The 14332-nt window shown below is 35.0% G+C and overlaps 1 protein-coding gene across 1 annotated transcript in view; it reads left to right on the top strand.

Moving 5' to 3' along the window:
* UBR1 (ubiquitin protein ligase E3 component n-recognin 1) overlaps positions 1 to 14332 on the top strand; it is a 55068-nt gene that overhangs the window by 24539 nt on the left and 16197 nt on the right. Inside the window, exons 24-33 of the mRNA XM_017742064.1 lie at positions 827 to 981; positions 1917 to 2016; positions 3705 to 3814; positions 4446 to 4535; positions 6098 to 6285; positions 7406 to 7611; positions 9920 to 10013; positions 12314 to 12466; positions 12874 to 12971; positions 13552 to 13645. Coding sequence (XP_017597553.1) covers positions 827 to 981; positions 1917 to 2016; positions 3705 to 3814; positions 4446 to 4535; positions 6098 to 6285; positions 7406 to 7611; positions 9920 to 10013; positions 12314 to 12466; positions 12874 to 12971; positions 13552 to 13645 — 1288 coding nt within the window. The remainder of the gene's footprint in view (positions 1 to 826; positions 982 to 1916; positions 2017 to 3704; positions 3815 to 4445; positions 4536 to 6097; positions 6286 to 7405; positions 7612 to 9919; positions 10014 to 12313; positions 12467 to 12873; positions 12972 to 13551; positions 13646 to 14332) is intronic.

The following is a 14332-nucleotide window of genomic DNA, read 5'->3' as shown; positions in this document are numbered from 1 at the left end:
AAATAGGGTTCCAAAATATGAAGGTATGTTGACACTGATGTGTGTTCCCCTGAAACTATATGTTTTGTTGCAGGTACTTCCTGCATATTCTTTTATGTGGCTGTATTGTCTTTGTCAGTAACTTCATTCAGCCTAAATTGTCCAAGGAATGATGGTTTCAGAAACGCTTCATTCACAGAGGTCCTCTGAAAAGAGGCAATCTGAAAATAGGCATCCAGGTACCAAAAGAGGACTGAAGTCAGTGGTTCCTGGTAGGGAGAAGCTGGAAGCTGTGGTGTTAAATGAGGTGCTGTTAGTTGATTCCAAGATTCCACTTCAGAGTTCCAGTATTAACTCAGAAAATGTACATAACTAGAAATTACTGGAATGCCAGTAGCAAAAAAAATTTAGACGTGTGATGTGTCTATCCAGACATGTGACACTGTAGTGTGGGACACTACAGTCTGGAAGCTCCACTCCTCATTTTTGTTTAACTACTTGAAAACTTTGTATTTGCTGCAAAGCACAAACTATGTGTTCTATAGTGATACATAAATGATAAGGCAGTATGAAGTGTTAAAAATTTGCATTTACAGATGCAACTAATACTTGTGATTGATTGTTTAACTTAGCTTGCATGTGTTTTATATAAGAACTTAGTAAAAGTACTTAGGTTTGCCAAAGATGAAAGTTGACTTAGGCAAACAATTGTGTTTGAACATGGTTTTATTTATTTATATGTCCAGTTTTTCTTTCACTGAAATTAGTATGTTTGTGCTCTCTACTTTTGCCTGTAATCTTGGGTGGGATGTCAGTTCATTGATATCTTTGCACATCTGTTTTCTAGCATTGCCACCACCTCCTCCTCCAGACTTCAGTCCTGCATTCAGCAACGTGGTGAGGATTCTGAACTGCGATGTTATGATGCACATCCTGCGGACCCTTCTGCAGAGGGCAGTGGAGCTGGAAACCCACTTGTGGACTGAGGCTATGATCCAAATGGTATGGTTAGCCTTGGTCATCTTCTGATGGCCATTCCATCAGAATGGAATGAGATCGTATTTTGATCTTATGATACATGGTGTTGACTGCATAGCATAAGGTCAAAATATGTAATGATAAACTTTAACTTGGAATGCTTTTGTCCCCAAACCTATTTTTATGAATCTTACTGACAAAAAGTATTTTTAATCATCTAATTATCTATCTCTGTTGTAAAATAGAAACATGATACACAATAGTACTGAAGTTCTCTATTTTGCTTTCCTCCCTGTGTTGACTCATCATTCAAATTGTTTCAATATGTAATTCTCCTTATCTCATCTTTTTCTTGAAACTTCACAATTAAGTAACCCTTGGTAATTGGAATTTTTTGAGCTGCACAGTCTCCAAATACATAATGTCTTTGGGGCCTCAGTCCTGAAATAATATAATTTTTGTAAGTATTTAAACATTTAATTTTACTGCAGTGACTTTAGTCTTTTAAAACATTGTTGAAATGTTTTTAGGATGTGTTTTTTTGTTTGTTTGTTTTTGCAGGGTTGTTATTTTAATACTTACAGAATTAGAACCTGAAATTAAAGACTACTTGAATTAATCAGTTTTGTTAGAGGGTATAGATTGCCTTGCCAATCCTGCTAATCTTTGGATTATGGAATTGCCAAATACAGATTTTATATCAGCAAAATGACAAGATTTCACATATTAGTAATATAAAGCATGTGCAAGTTGATGAATTTTAGTGGAATTAATATGCAAAAAATTTATATTGTGCTTTTTTTATTTCACCTTCCATGTATGATCTCTGCACTATCATGTGTTCTATCATTCATATAATCAACATAATACAGAACTGTATTAAAAATCCTTATTTTATGTGCCGGTTTTCCATATCTTAAACACTGAATGAGATTTATTATTTTTCTCTTTTTTTTCAGGTGCTTCATCTCCTTTCTTTAGGGTTACTAGAAGAGAAGCAGCAGTTACAGAAGTCTCCTGAAGAAGAAGTGGTCTTTGATTTTTATCACAAAGCAACACGTATGTTTCATTTTCCTTAAAAGCACAGAATAAACTAGGCTAACTTGATTTTGTAAGGACTAAAATAAGCTAGAAGAAATTATTCAGTGGTTTTAGTCAGAAAGGCTTTACTTTATGCTATATAATTAAAACCTGATAATTTAAAATTTTTAAAAATAATTAAGAAATCAGTTTTGGACTAGCTTCCTTTGTTCCCAGTTTCCAGGTAGGTTGAAGAGGATATGTGCTTCTCTTCCTGGGACAGAAATGAAAAGTAGTACTAGTGTTACATAATTGAAAATGGTTTTTCCTTCACAAGAACAGCATTGAAATGGGAACTAAGAACTCTTTGAAAAATGTCAGTGGATTTAAGTGAACTGTGTCCATCTTTGGTTCTCTTGAGCTGTACAATTATTGATTTACCTGCAAGTTAGTCTTTCACTATGGTAGTGAAAACCAAAAGAGAACTTAATGGCTGTGGCTTGTACTTTTTTCTTTTTTAAATCTTTATTGAACATTTCCTAATATTACATTCAGGACTATTGCGTGGGAGTTGGAATCTGCGTTTTCTAAATAATCTTCCGTCTTATCTAGAGTTTCTGCTTCACTGTGTAAGGATAAACAAAAAATTCTATTATCAAGCTAAACATCACTGTCACTTGTGAGATGAAACAGAGATAAGAATTGTGAAGTAAAATCATAGAATCATAGAATTGTTTGTATTAGAAAAGACCTCTGAGATCATTAAGTCTGAATTTTAACTCAGCACTGCCAAGCGCACGACTAAACCGTGTTCCTAAACATCATATCTATGTGTCTTTCAAATACCTTCTACAAGAATAAATATATAAAACTACTGAAGTCCCTTTATTCAGTTTTTAAAAAATGCTGTGTTTGAAAAGCACTTCCAAATGCACTTTATTTTAAAATTTTTTCTTATTGTTGAGGAAGAAGCATCATCATCACACTGAAAGTAGTTCCATTTAAGAAGTTTCTTGTCAACTATAGGAATACAATAAAAGTAGCACTTATAACTGAGATGCTAGAGAATGCCTTGCTAGCTTTAGTTTTGCATAACCAGAAAAACCAAAGCCCTGCTTACATGTAAGGGATGCAAAAATAATCAGTATTTTTGTAAGAAAGCTCTTATTGAGAAGCAATTTATTAAAAGAAAGTTCTTTTTGCAATGTATTTGTCTTCCTACTAAAAAAGTAAAATGAATTCTGTGTGGAAAGTGCTGCAAAACAAATATAATTGAAGAGAATGGTCTCCATTTTAAAGCATTTTTGTGTTAGAGAAGGGCCTAGAATGCTATGAACTCTCACCAAGTTGTGAGGAAGGAAATAATTACTGTAATTACAGTAGCTTTTGTGATTAGAAATAAACAAGTACACAATAAGCTGTTAGCAAACATAGGTAAAGCTCTAAAGAGCTTTACTGCTTCCCCCGAAAGGAAAGGCCATTCTTTTCTAAGCAGACATTATTAAGCAAAAATTAAGAAATAGTTGATCTACAAAGGGTAAGTTATACTCTATAGAACTGGAATAAGCAGATGAAATGATACCAGAAATGTAACTACACAGTTTGTGTTCATGCATGTGTGTTACATAATCAGCAATATTTTAAGGCTTCTCCATGGTTGTAAATACATTAAAATGTTAGGGTTTTTTTTTCCCTGAAGGCCCTTTTCTATTTTTCACTTTGTAAAGGAATGGGAAGCTCAGCCTTGAATGCTGTGAATGTGTTAATGCTTCTGGAGAAATTGAAGAGAGTTCCCCAGTTAGAGGCGCAAAAGGACACAGTCAATTGGATACTGCAGGTACACAAAGGAGAGATAAGTATGATCTGATTTCAGTAATGTAGAAAGCTTTTCTGGAAGATGTTATGATTCCTACCTATAGTCCAGTGTTTACATCTGCAGTGATTGCTTCAGAAGTTTAATCTGTTGCAGCACTGTACTTGCTACTTGTACTTTCAAGTATTGGGTCAATTTTTGCTTGGGTAACTCATTCCAGTAATGACATTTGTATGCATATCCTCATATCTGTTGCAAAAGAACAGCAAATAATGAGTAAAGTAGTGTTCTGGGAGTGCACATACAGTCTTGGGTGTGTCTGTTATTTAGGAGTATTGAGTGGTTTAATCCATTTGAAAATCTGAAACTAACATGAAATGAAATACCAAGAGTTTTAATCCTGTCTATCATAGAACAGATTGGGTTGGAAGGGACCTTAAAAATTATCTAGCTCCAAGCCCCTGCCATGGGTAGGGACACCTTCCAATAGACCAGATTGCCTACAGCCTCATCCAGCCTGGACTTGAACACTTCCAGCGTTCACAAATTCTCTGGGCAGCCTGTTCAATGCTTATATATTGTAGTATTGGAAATGTATTAATCTATATTGTTCCAAGTTGCATTTTCTTTTTAACATCTAAGTCTCTATTTTCAGATGTTTGACACGGTGAAGAGATTGAGAGAAAAATCTAGTTTGCCAACAGTAGGAGCTACGTCAGGCTCAGAAGCTGTTAGAGGTGATGAGGTAATGATAAAATAAAAGTCCAGGGAAGCTCTGTATTTAATGTTTTGAGTGGCTATTTTCAATAATTTGCCTAAATTTATTGTTGCCTAAAATGATGATTTTTCAAAACTAATTTCTGGTATCTTGTCTACAACTAGGATTTAGGTTCCAAGAATAATATTTTTAGTAAGTGAAATTTGTGCTAAACATGTTTCATGGAATTATCAGCAGCTAATGTGAGCTTTGGTCGTACTCTCAAGTGAAGCAACTGAGGGGCTGAAGGAAGTAATTTGTGCTCATCTTTCCATTTCTTGTCTTTGTGATTTGACCACCTTTTCTATTATACTGTCATTGTACAGTAATTAGAAATACAAGTCCACTTTAAATCACGTCTTATAATTTACGATATCTATCAAGAGATTAATCTGCTTTGCCCTGGTTGTATAAAGACATGAGCCTTAAGTAATTTTTCTTATTGTCAGTCTCTTTGCCCTTCCCTTAAAATAACTTCTGAATCTGTGGTCAAATGACACAGTGAAATGGAGATTTCAAAGGTGACTTCAGTCCTGTGGAGTGGTTGTGTTTTCAATTGGCATTTGAACAGAAAAGAAGAATCTAATTACCCTTATCCAGTAAGCAACGGCAGACCAGTTTGCTCTTACACGTTTGGTTTGGCAACTGCTTGCTGCCAAGCAATCTCTTGGCTGGTCATTGCATGCCTAGTTCTAAACTTACCACACAGCATATGCCATGTTTCTTTTTTGAGGTAGATGTCGTATGAGATCTGCTAAGGGATCAAACAAAATACAGAAGTCAGTAAGAAATTAGTCTCTTACAGTACTACTTGTGGAGCAATTTGTTGTTTGATTTCCTGGAAAAGTGATGGTACTGTGAATGGAAACCTTGTGTATAATGTTGTATTTGTCCCTTAAATAATTGAGTGGGAAGAGTTAGGGTCTATATATTTTAATAAAGTCTATCTGTGTTTTTTGAATTCTGTGTTTCTAAAGCATAGAAATACTTCGTTTATGGTTTTTGAAAACATGATACAAGAGTAAATGTTGGAAGAATAATGGTTTTCCAGTGTACCATAATGAAAATACAATACACAGATGCATAAAATGCTGACACATTTGTTGTGTCATGGATAGGCACTTCAAGATAAAATTTTCTTCAATTTCCGTAAGGGAGATACTGAATACTCAGTAGGGTTTTGCTTATGGGGAGAATAACAGAACACTGGAGAAAGCTTTGATGTTCACCTCGCTAAAATTTCTTAAGAACAGACAAGTACCTAATTAAAATGACTCAAGTATTATTGATCATGTCTTTGGGCTAGGAATTGTACTAGGGACCTTTTGTAGACCACAAAAGTCCAGTGTTAGTTAATGAACCTAGTCAACATGTAAAGATTTGAGTTTTATTTATTTTTATTTTAGATAGCAGTTAGCTTTTTTCCTCATTAAGGTGTCGTCAGTTAAGGAATTTTATGTCAGTGGTTAGAATGCCTATAATGAGGAGAGAGTCTCCTCATTTCTTGATGTTCTCAGCTGCCTGAGATTTCTTTATTCTCTTACTGTAAGACACAGAGCACTCAGGATAAAGAGAAAGCTGAGCGGAAGAGAAAGGCGGAAGCAGCAAGGTTGCACCGTCAGAAGATAATGGCCCAGATGTCTGCCCTGCAGAGGAATTTCATTGAAACCCACAAGCTCCTGTATGAAAACACACTGGAGGCCCAGGGGAAAGAAGATGCTATTATGGAAGAAGAAAGGTAAGAAAAAACAGACATTCAGAGTTCTGGTGGGAAGAGTTCGTTACCTGCTACGTGAGTTCATTATGCAACCTAAAGTACGTAAGTAGGTTCAAGGGATAGATTGTGTCATTCCAGTCAACAAACTTGTATCTCTATTTCCTTTTAAGTCATCTTCTGTTATAGAATTATATGTAAAATAGCATGTGTGTGCTGATGTAAAAACAGTGGATCACTTTGTAGAGCAGCATAAAATAAACTATAAAAAGAAAATTTCTTCAGATGGTGAATACTTATATTGTTTAATGTTTGAGAAAACGTCATTAGAAAGCTGTCGAGTTGACCACACTGTAATTTTGGAGGTGACTGTCTATCTTGTATGAAAATTTAAGTGTTTTATTTGGAAAGAATCTGAAAGCCAATGTGCCTTAAGTTTAGGTTGCAATGAAGAAAGTATGCTTCTTGTAGCTCAAATCACTTGAGACTTTTTGTTAGGTTTTTAGCATCTTATTTCATACTGAAGATGTTTGATTTATATTGGTTATAATTTTGTTGGTATGCATTGCTCCTGGTCTAGAGATACTTCAGCAGTATAGTACGCCTAATACAGCTCACAATTTCTGTTTAATTGGGACTGTACAAAACTAATCTGGAAAACAGAGCTACCTGCTGGAAGAAAAGTACAGATCACTTCCTTATGCTTTGGTCTTTAATAAAGCATGTTCTGTAAATCATTGTTGAACTCTGAAATAGTGAATATTTTAAAAATATGTGGAAGCTTGTTGTATCATGAAGCATTGGATTAAGGTAGTGGCATTTATTTTTGGTAGTGGCATTCATTTGTTTGCTTCAAGAATGGGAAACATTTTTAATGTTTAAAATATGTTTAATCTACATTGAATACAGTTTCTTGAATTTCTTGCTGTCTGAATCTACTTTACTGTTATTCTATGCTAGCTCGCTTCCTCTTTCTATTTTTAAAGAATGCTGCATTTTAGTGAGGATTGAGCAATTTCTTTATTATTTGGTTTTGTAAAGTAATTTGGTATAAATCCAGAAATACTAGCAGCGTATGACCTTGTTAGATGTCTGGAAGAATCCAGATGGTTATTTTATATCTGTGTCACTTCTGGTCTTACAGCATCTCTTCAGCAGTTGATTACTCCAGAATTGTTTTGGGTCCCAAACGAGGTCCATCTGTCATTGAGAAAGAAGTTTTGACCTGTATTCTTTGTCAGGAGGAGCAGGAAGTAAAGTTGGAAAGTGCTGCCATGGTATTATCTGCCTGTGTGCAGAAGTCGACTGCCTTAACTCAGGATAGGAGCAGAATTCTTGAACTCTCAGGAGGTACGTGATTTTTCTTCTCTAAGACTACAAGCAGTTCTGTACCTGGAGATGAAACTCTTTGAACCAACTAAACTCTTTTGTTTGGTCTGGTTGCTAAATGGCTTACCTTACTTAAGAAAAAAACGGTGAAAACTTTTAAACTGTTTTAAAATCCATGCTTTAAAACTTAAAGGAGAAGTATATGAAGATTTAGATTTGTTGCTGGGGGAAATTAGAAAATGGTTTAATCTCACAAGACTTAATAAAATACGTAGATTTGGTGGCGGTAGTTGGCTTTGGATAAAAACAAGACTGTTCACAGTTCCTGTTTATTCAGGTACAGCTGCAAATTTTCCCAATATGGAGGAAATAAATGAACATTATCAGAGACCAATATGGCAACCTGAAAATGGTTAGGGTGTTCATTTTGGTTTGGGTTTTTTTTCCCCCTTACATGTCCAGGAAGTAATAAAAACAACAATATGAAAAATTAAAAATTCTAAGCGAGGATCGTATGGTAGCATCTGATGAGTGAACAAAACATTGAATACAAGAAAGTTACATGGTCACAATAGTTACATTTGTGTAATTGCATGTTGGTAGCAGGGAACACAAAACCCAGCAGAAGTTCTTTTGTAAGTAGCAGTTGACTAAATATGATGGAAATTTTGGTCTGTTACTTAAGGGAAAGAAGAAAATAAATACAATTGTAAGGGAGGACTTAAGTACTTACATTTTTCTCCTTTTTGAAAAAGGAAGTTAGTAATGTTTCAAGATAGATGCTGTTACAACTTGTAGTTTAAATTCCTTCTTATTTTCAGATGTGGGGTGTTCTTTTGTGGTTTGTGGTCAGCTCATAGAGCAAAATGGATGCTATGTCCTATTTTTTTATTAACAGTACTATGTAGAAAATAGCTTTAAATTCTGTTTGTGTGGTTCATTATTCCTGCTTTAGTTTAGAAGTAAACTCTTGATTGTTATCAGAGGAAAGTTCATAGTTTTTTCATATTTCTCCATGGTATTACACTACTTTTTATCATGCTTACAAACCTTTACCAGGTTGTTTCACTAATAAGATATTGCATGTTTTCTCTTCTGAATAATTTTAAGTACTGAATAGTCCTAGGGCTAGGACAAACTCCTACAGAATCCTGCTTGATCCATTTTTCTTTTTATCAGCAAACTACTGGTAATGGCATTTTAAAGCCAGTTTTATAGAATTTTAGTCTAGGTCATATACTAATAGCATTTTTTTTTCCTTTTTTCTGTGGTACCCTGAAGTACAGATTAAGTCCTGTGCTCTTGTAGTCAGATACACCTGTAAATTTTCTGCAGTGAGATGCTGGGCTGTTGAAATAATTTTAAAGAGAAGAGAATGGAGTTTCTTTCTCTAAAGCTATCACTGGGCATTATTTATAGTACTTATATCCTGCTGCATGGTCCCCTGCTGCTCTTACAGGAGGCCTGTAAGAACTTTTTTCTTTCAAAATCTAAAAAAATGGAAGAATGCTTGTTCCCCCAGCAGAAGTGCAGATAGTAGCAATTCAGTGTTGTACCAAGTTTACTTTCTGTTTCATTCTCCATTTGACTTTAGGCAGCTTCAGCTGCAGTCAAACAGAATTATTTTCAGTGCAATTTAGGTTCTATTTTTTTCTTTCATTTTGTCAGATTCAAGTGTATTTGTTCAAAATCACGAACAGTCCCCCAGATGAGGCATGGAGGACTGCTGCTGTTCAGTATTATTTAGATATCTTTAAAGTGAAAGTGGGATCTCACTTTGGCTGCATGTACAACACAAAGACATCAGTACATTCTCATAATGTTTCTGTTGTTTAGAATTGTGCAAGATTAGTAAAAGAGAGACTTGATTTTTGTTATTCAGCAGTGCTTTTGGTGTCAGTGGTTTGAAAATTATATGGGATTAGTTGGAGAAATTATTCATCCTACTTGTCCTTAGTAGTTTCATTTTCATGTAAAAATAAAGTAAGAAAGACATTAAAAGCTTCAGTGATAGTGAATCCAACAACAGATCTGTTCCAGTACAGAAGCACATTTTTTTCTTTTTAACCAATTTGCTTTTGAATTTTGGCATCTTTTTCTTTATAATTAGTGGAAAACCTTCGGTAGTTTAAATGGGTTCTGCTTGTCATTACTCTGCTGGATGATTGGTCTGGAAAAATTAGCCAAATGAAGTTGTGATGTGACTGTGCAAACTGTAGGAAAATAAGGTCTGAAGGCTCATGTTCTGTTTATATTGCTGCTCATTTCTGTTCATACTGATGGGAAGTTCCGTTACTGTTCATTCAATAATTTTTCTGTGTGTTTCTAGATACGCTAGATCCTCTCTTCATGCACCCTGACTTACCTTGTGGGACCCACACAGGGAGCTGTGGTCATGTGATGCATGCAGCCTGCTGGCAGAAGTAAGGATGTGTCTTTGCTGCCTTTTAATGATTTTTAATTAATCTATTTTCTAAATCATCTAAGAGTACACTGAAAACACAGTACAGTAAGTGGATATTTAATTAAGGGATGAAAACTATTTCTACTTATCTAGAAATGGCCCAAAAGATGTTTTGACTTGATGATGATGATCAAAAGTTTTTAGGGCCTTCTATGACCCAGATAAGAATCTCTAAGGAGTTACTAATTTATGCAAATATAAACAATGGAGTAAACTGGTCAAGAATAAGAAACTGTATTGAGTAGGTTTACTTTTAGTAGTCCAGTGAGAACCAGTAGTGAGCATTCAGTAGCAACAGTACTCTGAAAGTCTGTCACCAGGTCAGTACTTAAAGGGTGAAACTGGTTTATTCCAGTGAGTCTTTAGAAGAGATTCTTGCATTTAGAAGTGGTTAAATCAACGAATATTTATTTGTGACCCCTCCCATATCATTGAAGGTACCCTTAATGAAAATTAAGGGTGAAGAATTGATGCAGTTGCTATAAATTTTACTGGATTTCTATTGTTTGGGGGACCCACAACTGAGACCAAGTGTTCTGGATTTGAATGCAACCTGAACATTAAAAGGCCCAAGTTTTCTAGCTTGCAGAATAGAATCGTCCTACATTTCACTCCATGTAGGTCTGGCAAGTCTAAACTATATGAACAGTGTGAAATAATAAAGAAATAATTCCACCACTGGATAGAGTTTGGTCATGCAATTACAAGCGACTATTTATATGACATATGTTATAAAAAATCTCTTGAGGTTTGTTGTTTGTACTTGTGCCATTTTACTTTAAAGAGTCTTACTAAACTTCTAGTGCTTATTGTTCACTTTTCTACATGTGTATATATACGTTGTTTTTTACAGTAAAACATCAGTACAAAATAAATAGGTGCACACACTTAAAATGATACAGAAGTCTGTTCCTTGAGTATAATACATCTGCTCTTGGCAGATCCCTCTACATCTGCGTAGATCTAAGTAGTGCAACATTGGAGCTCAGTTCCCTTGCTCTTTTTAAGAAAAGATGACTTGCTGTATGGGTTAATGGGATTAAAGTGGACAACAGGCTCTTCTCATACGGGATGGCACAGAAGGTTTGAGTATAGTCTTTTATTTATTACATAACAGACATTCTAACTTACTAATATTCCTCCAAACGATGCCTGCCATACCTTTTTATGTACAGCCTCAAAGTACTTCAAATCCTCTAAAACAGAGCAAGTTGAAATGAGTGGAGTATCCTTGTAGTTGCCATGTATAAGGAAGAGGAGTTGCTTGCAAAAACACAGTTGTGTGAATGTGGGGAAAATAGATGTATGGGTTTTAGTTCATAACAAAATACTTTCCTCAATATTCTGTATTCATTAGAACTTCTGCACTTGCCTTTGCACATCCACTTTCTCTTCTCACAGAAATGGGATTTTATTTTATTTTTTTAAGATGTATGATTTAAAGCAAAAAAAAAAATCTAGTTATTAACCTTGGTGTGGAAGTTAGATTAATTTCATCTCTCTCTCTAAGATCCTACATACTCGGTCTGAACATTAGGACTGAATTTGTATCCAGAGAAGAGGATTTAAATGTTTGATCTTTTTAATTCCTATAAATACCAATGAGACATTAATGAAATTTGAAGGCTTACTGCATCCACTAAGAAGGGGGCAAAAATTATAATGAAACATGTAAAAAGATCATAATTGTTTCTTATTTCCTTTTCAGTTAAGTAGTTGAAGTGTGATATTCTAATATATATTATTCTCGCTTCCTGTTAAAAGAAGGCTACAGTTCCACTGTCTAGTCATGAGGCTCAGTAATTGCAATCAATAGGTGATTAACCATTTGTGAAATGTTACCAGTAGTGTTTCCTAAAATTAAATAACAATATGTTCAATACCTGTTTCAAATTCACTATAGTGAGTTGCATAGGAGAGTTATTAGATACAGTGTTTCATTATGTTGAAGATGGAAAAGTAGAAAATATAAGGACTGCTTGTCTGCAAAATCTTAATGAAATTTATAAGGATATTATCAGCAAGGAAAACTTGCCATCATTTTCCCGTAAGTGATATACCATGCATTTTTGCATGACTTCATCTGTGTGCTCAAAGGTTTTGTATTTTCACATCCAAGCATGTAAAAGAGTTATAAGTCAAAGGAAAATACTTGTTGGCTTGGATAAGTGTTTGCTGTATAATTATGCTTTGAACCTTTGTGCTCATGTTGCATTTGAGCCATTCCACTTTCCAGTAATTTCCTTTTTAATGTTGTAGATACTTCGAAGCAATGCAGCTGAACTTCCGACAACGTCTGCATGTTGAACAGATATTTGACTTGGAGAATGGAGAGTATCTTTGTCCACTTTGCAAATCTCTGTGCAATACTGTGATTCCTATCATCCCATTGCAGGCTCAAAAAATAAACAGGTGAAATATCAGATTGCATAACTTCTAATTAAAAATAAAAAGGAAAAATTACTTTGAGGCTGGTCAGCTTTTCAAATTTTTGGAAGGAGAACTTGGGTTTGAGCTTCCTCATCTGTATAAAATACTGCATATCTCATTATTTAGCCAAATATACGTCTTTTAGCAGTAAATTTTTTACTTTTTATAAAACATTTTTGGATTGTCTGTTCTTTAGAGCTGAAATCAAATGAGAAAATACCTAGAACTAGTATTTAGCCTTACACTTCATTTTGTACTGTTCCCTCAAATTTTCTGAAGCCGGTAAAACTGAGCAAATACTGAGTTAATGTGTTTGGATCTAGCTGTGTCTGCTGTTTTAAGTTAAGGTGGTTCTTTGAGTAAAACCTGCTTTCTATTTTTGTTTTCAGCGAGGATGCAGAGGCAGTAGCTCAAATTCTGTCCCTAGCTAGGTGGCTGGAGATTGTCACAGTCAGGATATCAGGCTACAGTGTGAAAAATGCTAAAGGTTTGTTATCTTAATTTTTAAGCTATTCTGTGGGATATATGTCAGTACATGTTTTAACTAGTACCAGCAGAAAGCTTCAAATAAAGAATACATTTTGCTGTCAATCAAGGCAGTAGCAAATAAAGCTGGGGATAAAGGCATTGCTCTTTCTGAGCTGATATCTTGATTTCGGGGTCCTCACCAATTTTCTGGCTTCTGTTAAATTATTTCCATCTTTCTTGTAGAAAAAAAATTATGTGCACTTGGAGAGGATGTCAACAGACTAATTCTCATGGTCAATTAAACTTTTGTATTGACTGAGAGGTAGTAAAAAAGAGGAAAAACTAAATTAAAGAGGACAAAATGAAAACAGGCATGAGTGTTTAGAAAATGGAAGACACAGAGAATCTACTATTTTGGGGAATAGAGGCAAATGTTACTTAAAAGAGGAATCATGGAATAGTCTGGCTGGTGAGGTGTGTTTGCAATTATTTTCAAATCAGTTTCAAATAAAAAGAAGACTCCCTCTTGTTAAACTGCTGTAAAAACTGTAACAGCTTCTTTGGTTTTTAATGTGGATGTATTTTTTTTTTCCTGGAAGGAGAGAAACAAAATCTTCCAGCTTTCAGCAACAAGGGAACAGGGAACTCAGCTTTGGAATTCCATTCCATCCTTAGTTTCGGAGTTCAGTCCTCGTAAGTGTTACTGCCTGTTTTCCCTCCATTATATTAATTTTCCATTCAGTATCCTAGGTATATTTCAGAATTTGTATTGAAGGAAAGACATATGATTTGTTTGATCTGACTGGGGGCTTACTTATTGTTTTCCATGAGCATTCACTGAATATTGGATCTGTGAGGAGTTAGGTAGACCTTTTGGTCAAATCCAGTCTGGTACTTTTTATGTTCTTTGTACAAAGCTAGAAGTCTGGAATCTTCCAATCCACAATTCCAGTGATTTGGGTTACTTGCTGTGCCTCTAGGCAAGTTATTTATTGTCTGTCTGCCTTAATTTTCCTGCCACACATCTGTTTCAGGCATAGATTTCAGGTGGGTTTGGACACGAGGGTGGAATGTGGATCACTTAGGGGAATAGGGCTGTGTTGTCTGTTTCTATTTCTGTTCTATTCTGAATTAAACTCAATAACAACACTGAGCTTAATTTGAGACAGAAGTTAGTGGTCATGTTCCACATTGCCAGTTGTAACATTAAGCGTGTTAATTCCAGTGGCCAAAAGCCTTTGCCCACTAAAACACAATGAATGGGTAGATACTTTTCTTTCTTTTTAGATCATGCTGTAAGTACTCTATTTCTGCTACTTCAGACTGACATCATAGTTATGCAAAATACCCACATGTATGTTTTGTTTGTAAAATAATAAA

The sequence above is a fragment of the Corvus brachyrhynchos genome, unplaced genomic scaffold (assembly GCF_000691975.1).
Source record: "Corvus brachyrhynchos isolate BGI_N302 unplaced genomic scaffold, ASM69197v1 scaffold115, whole genome shotgun sequence".
Lineage (NCBI taxonomy): Eukaryota > Metazoa > Chordata > Aves > Passeriformes > Corvidae > Corvus > Corvus brachyrhynchos.
Note: the sequence above shows the minus strand (reverse complement) of the source record. Positions and strands in the feature narration are given on the sequence as shown.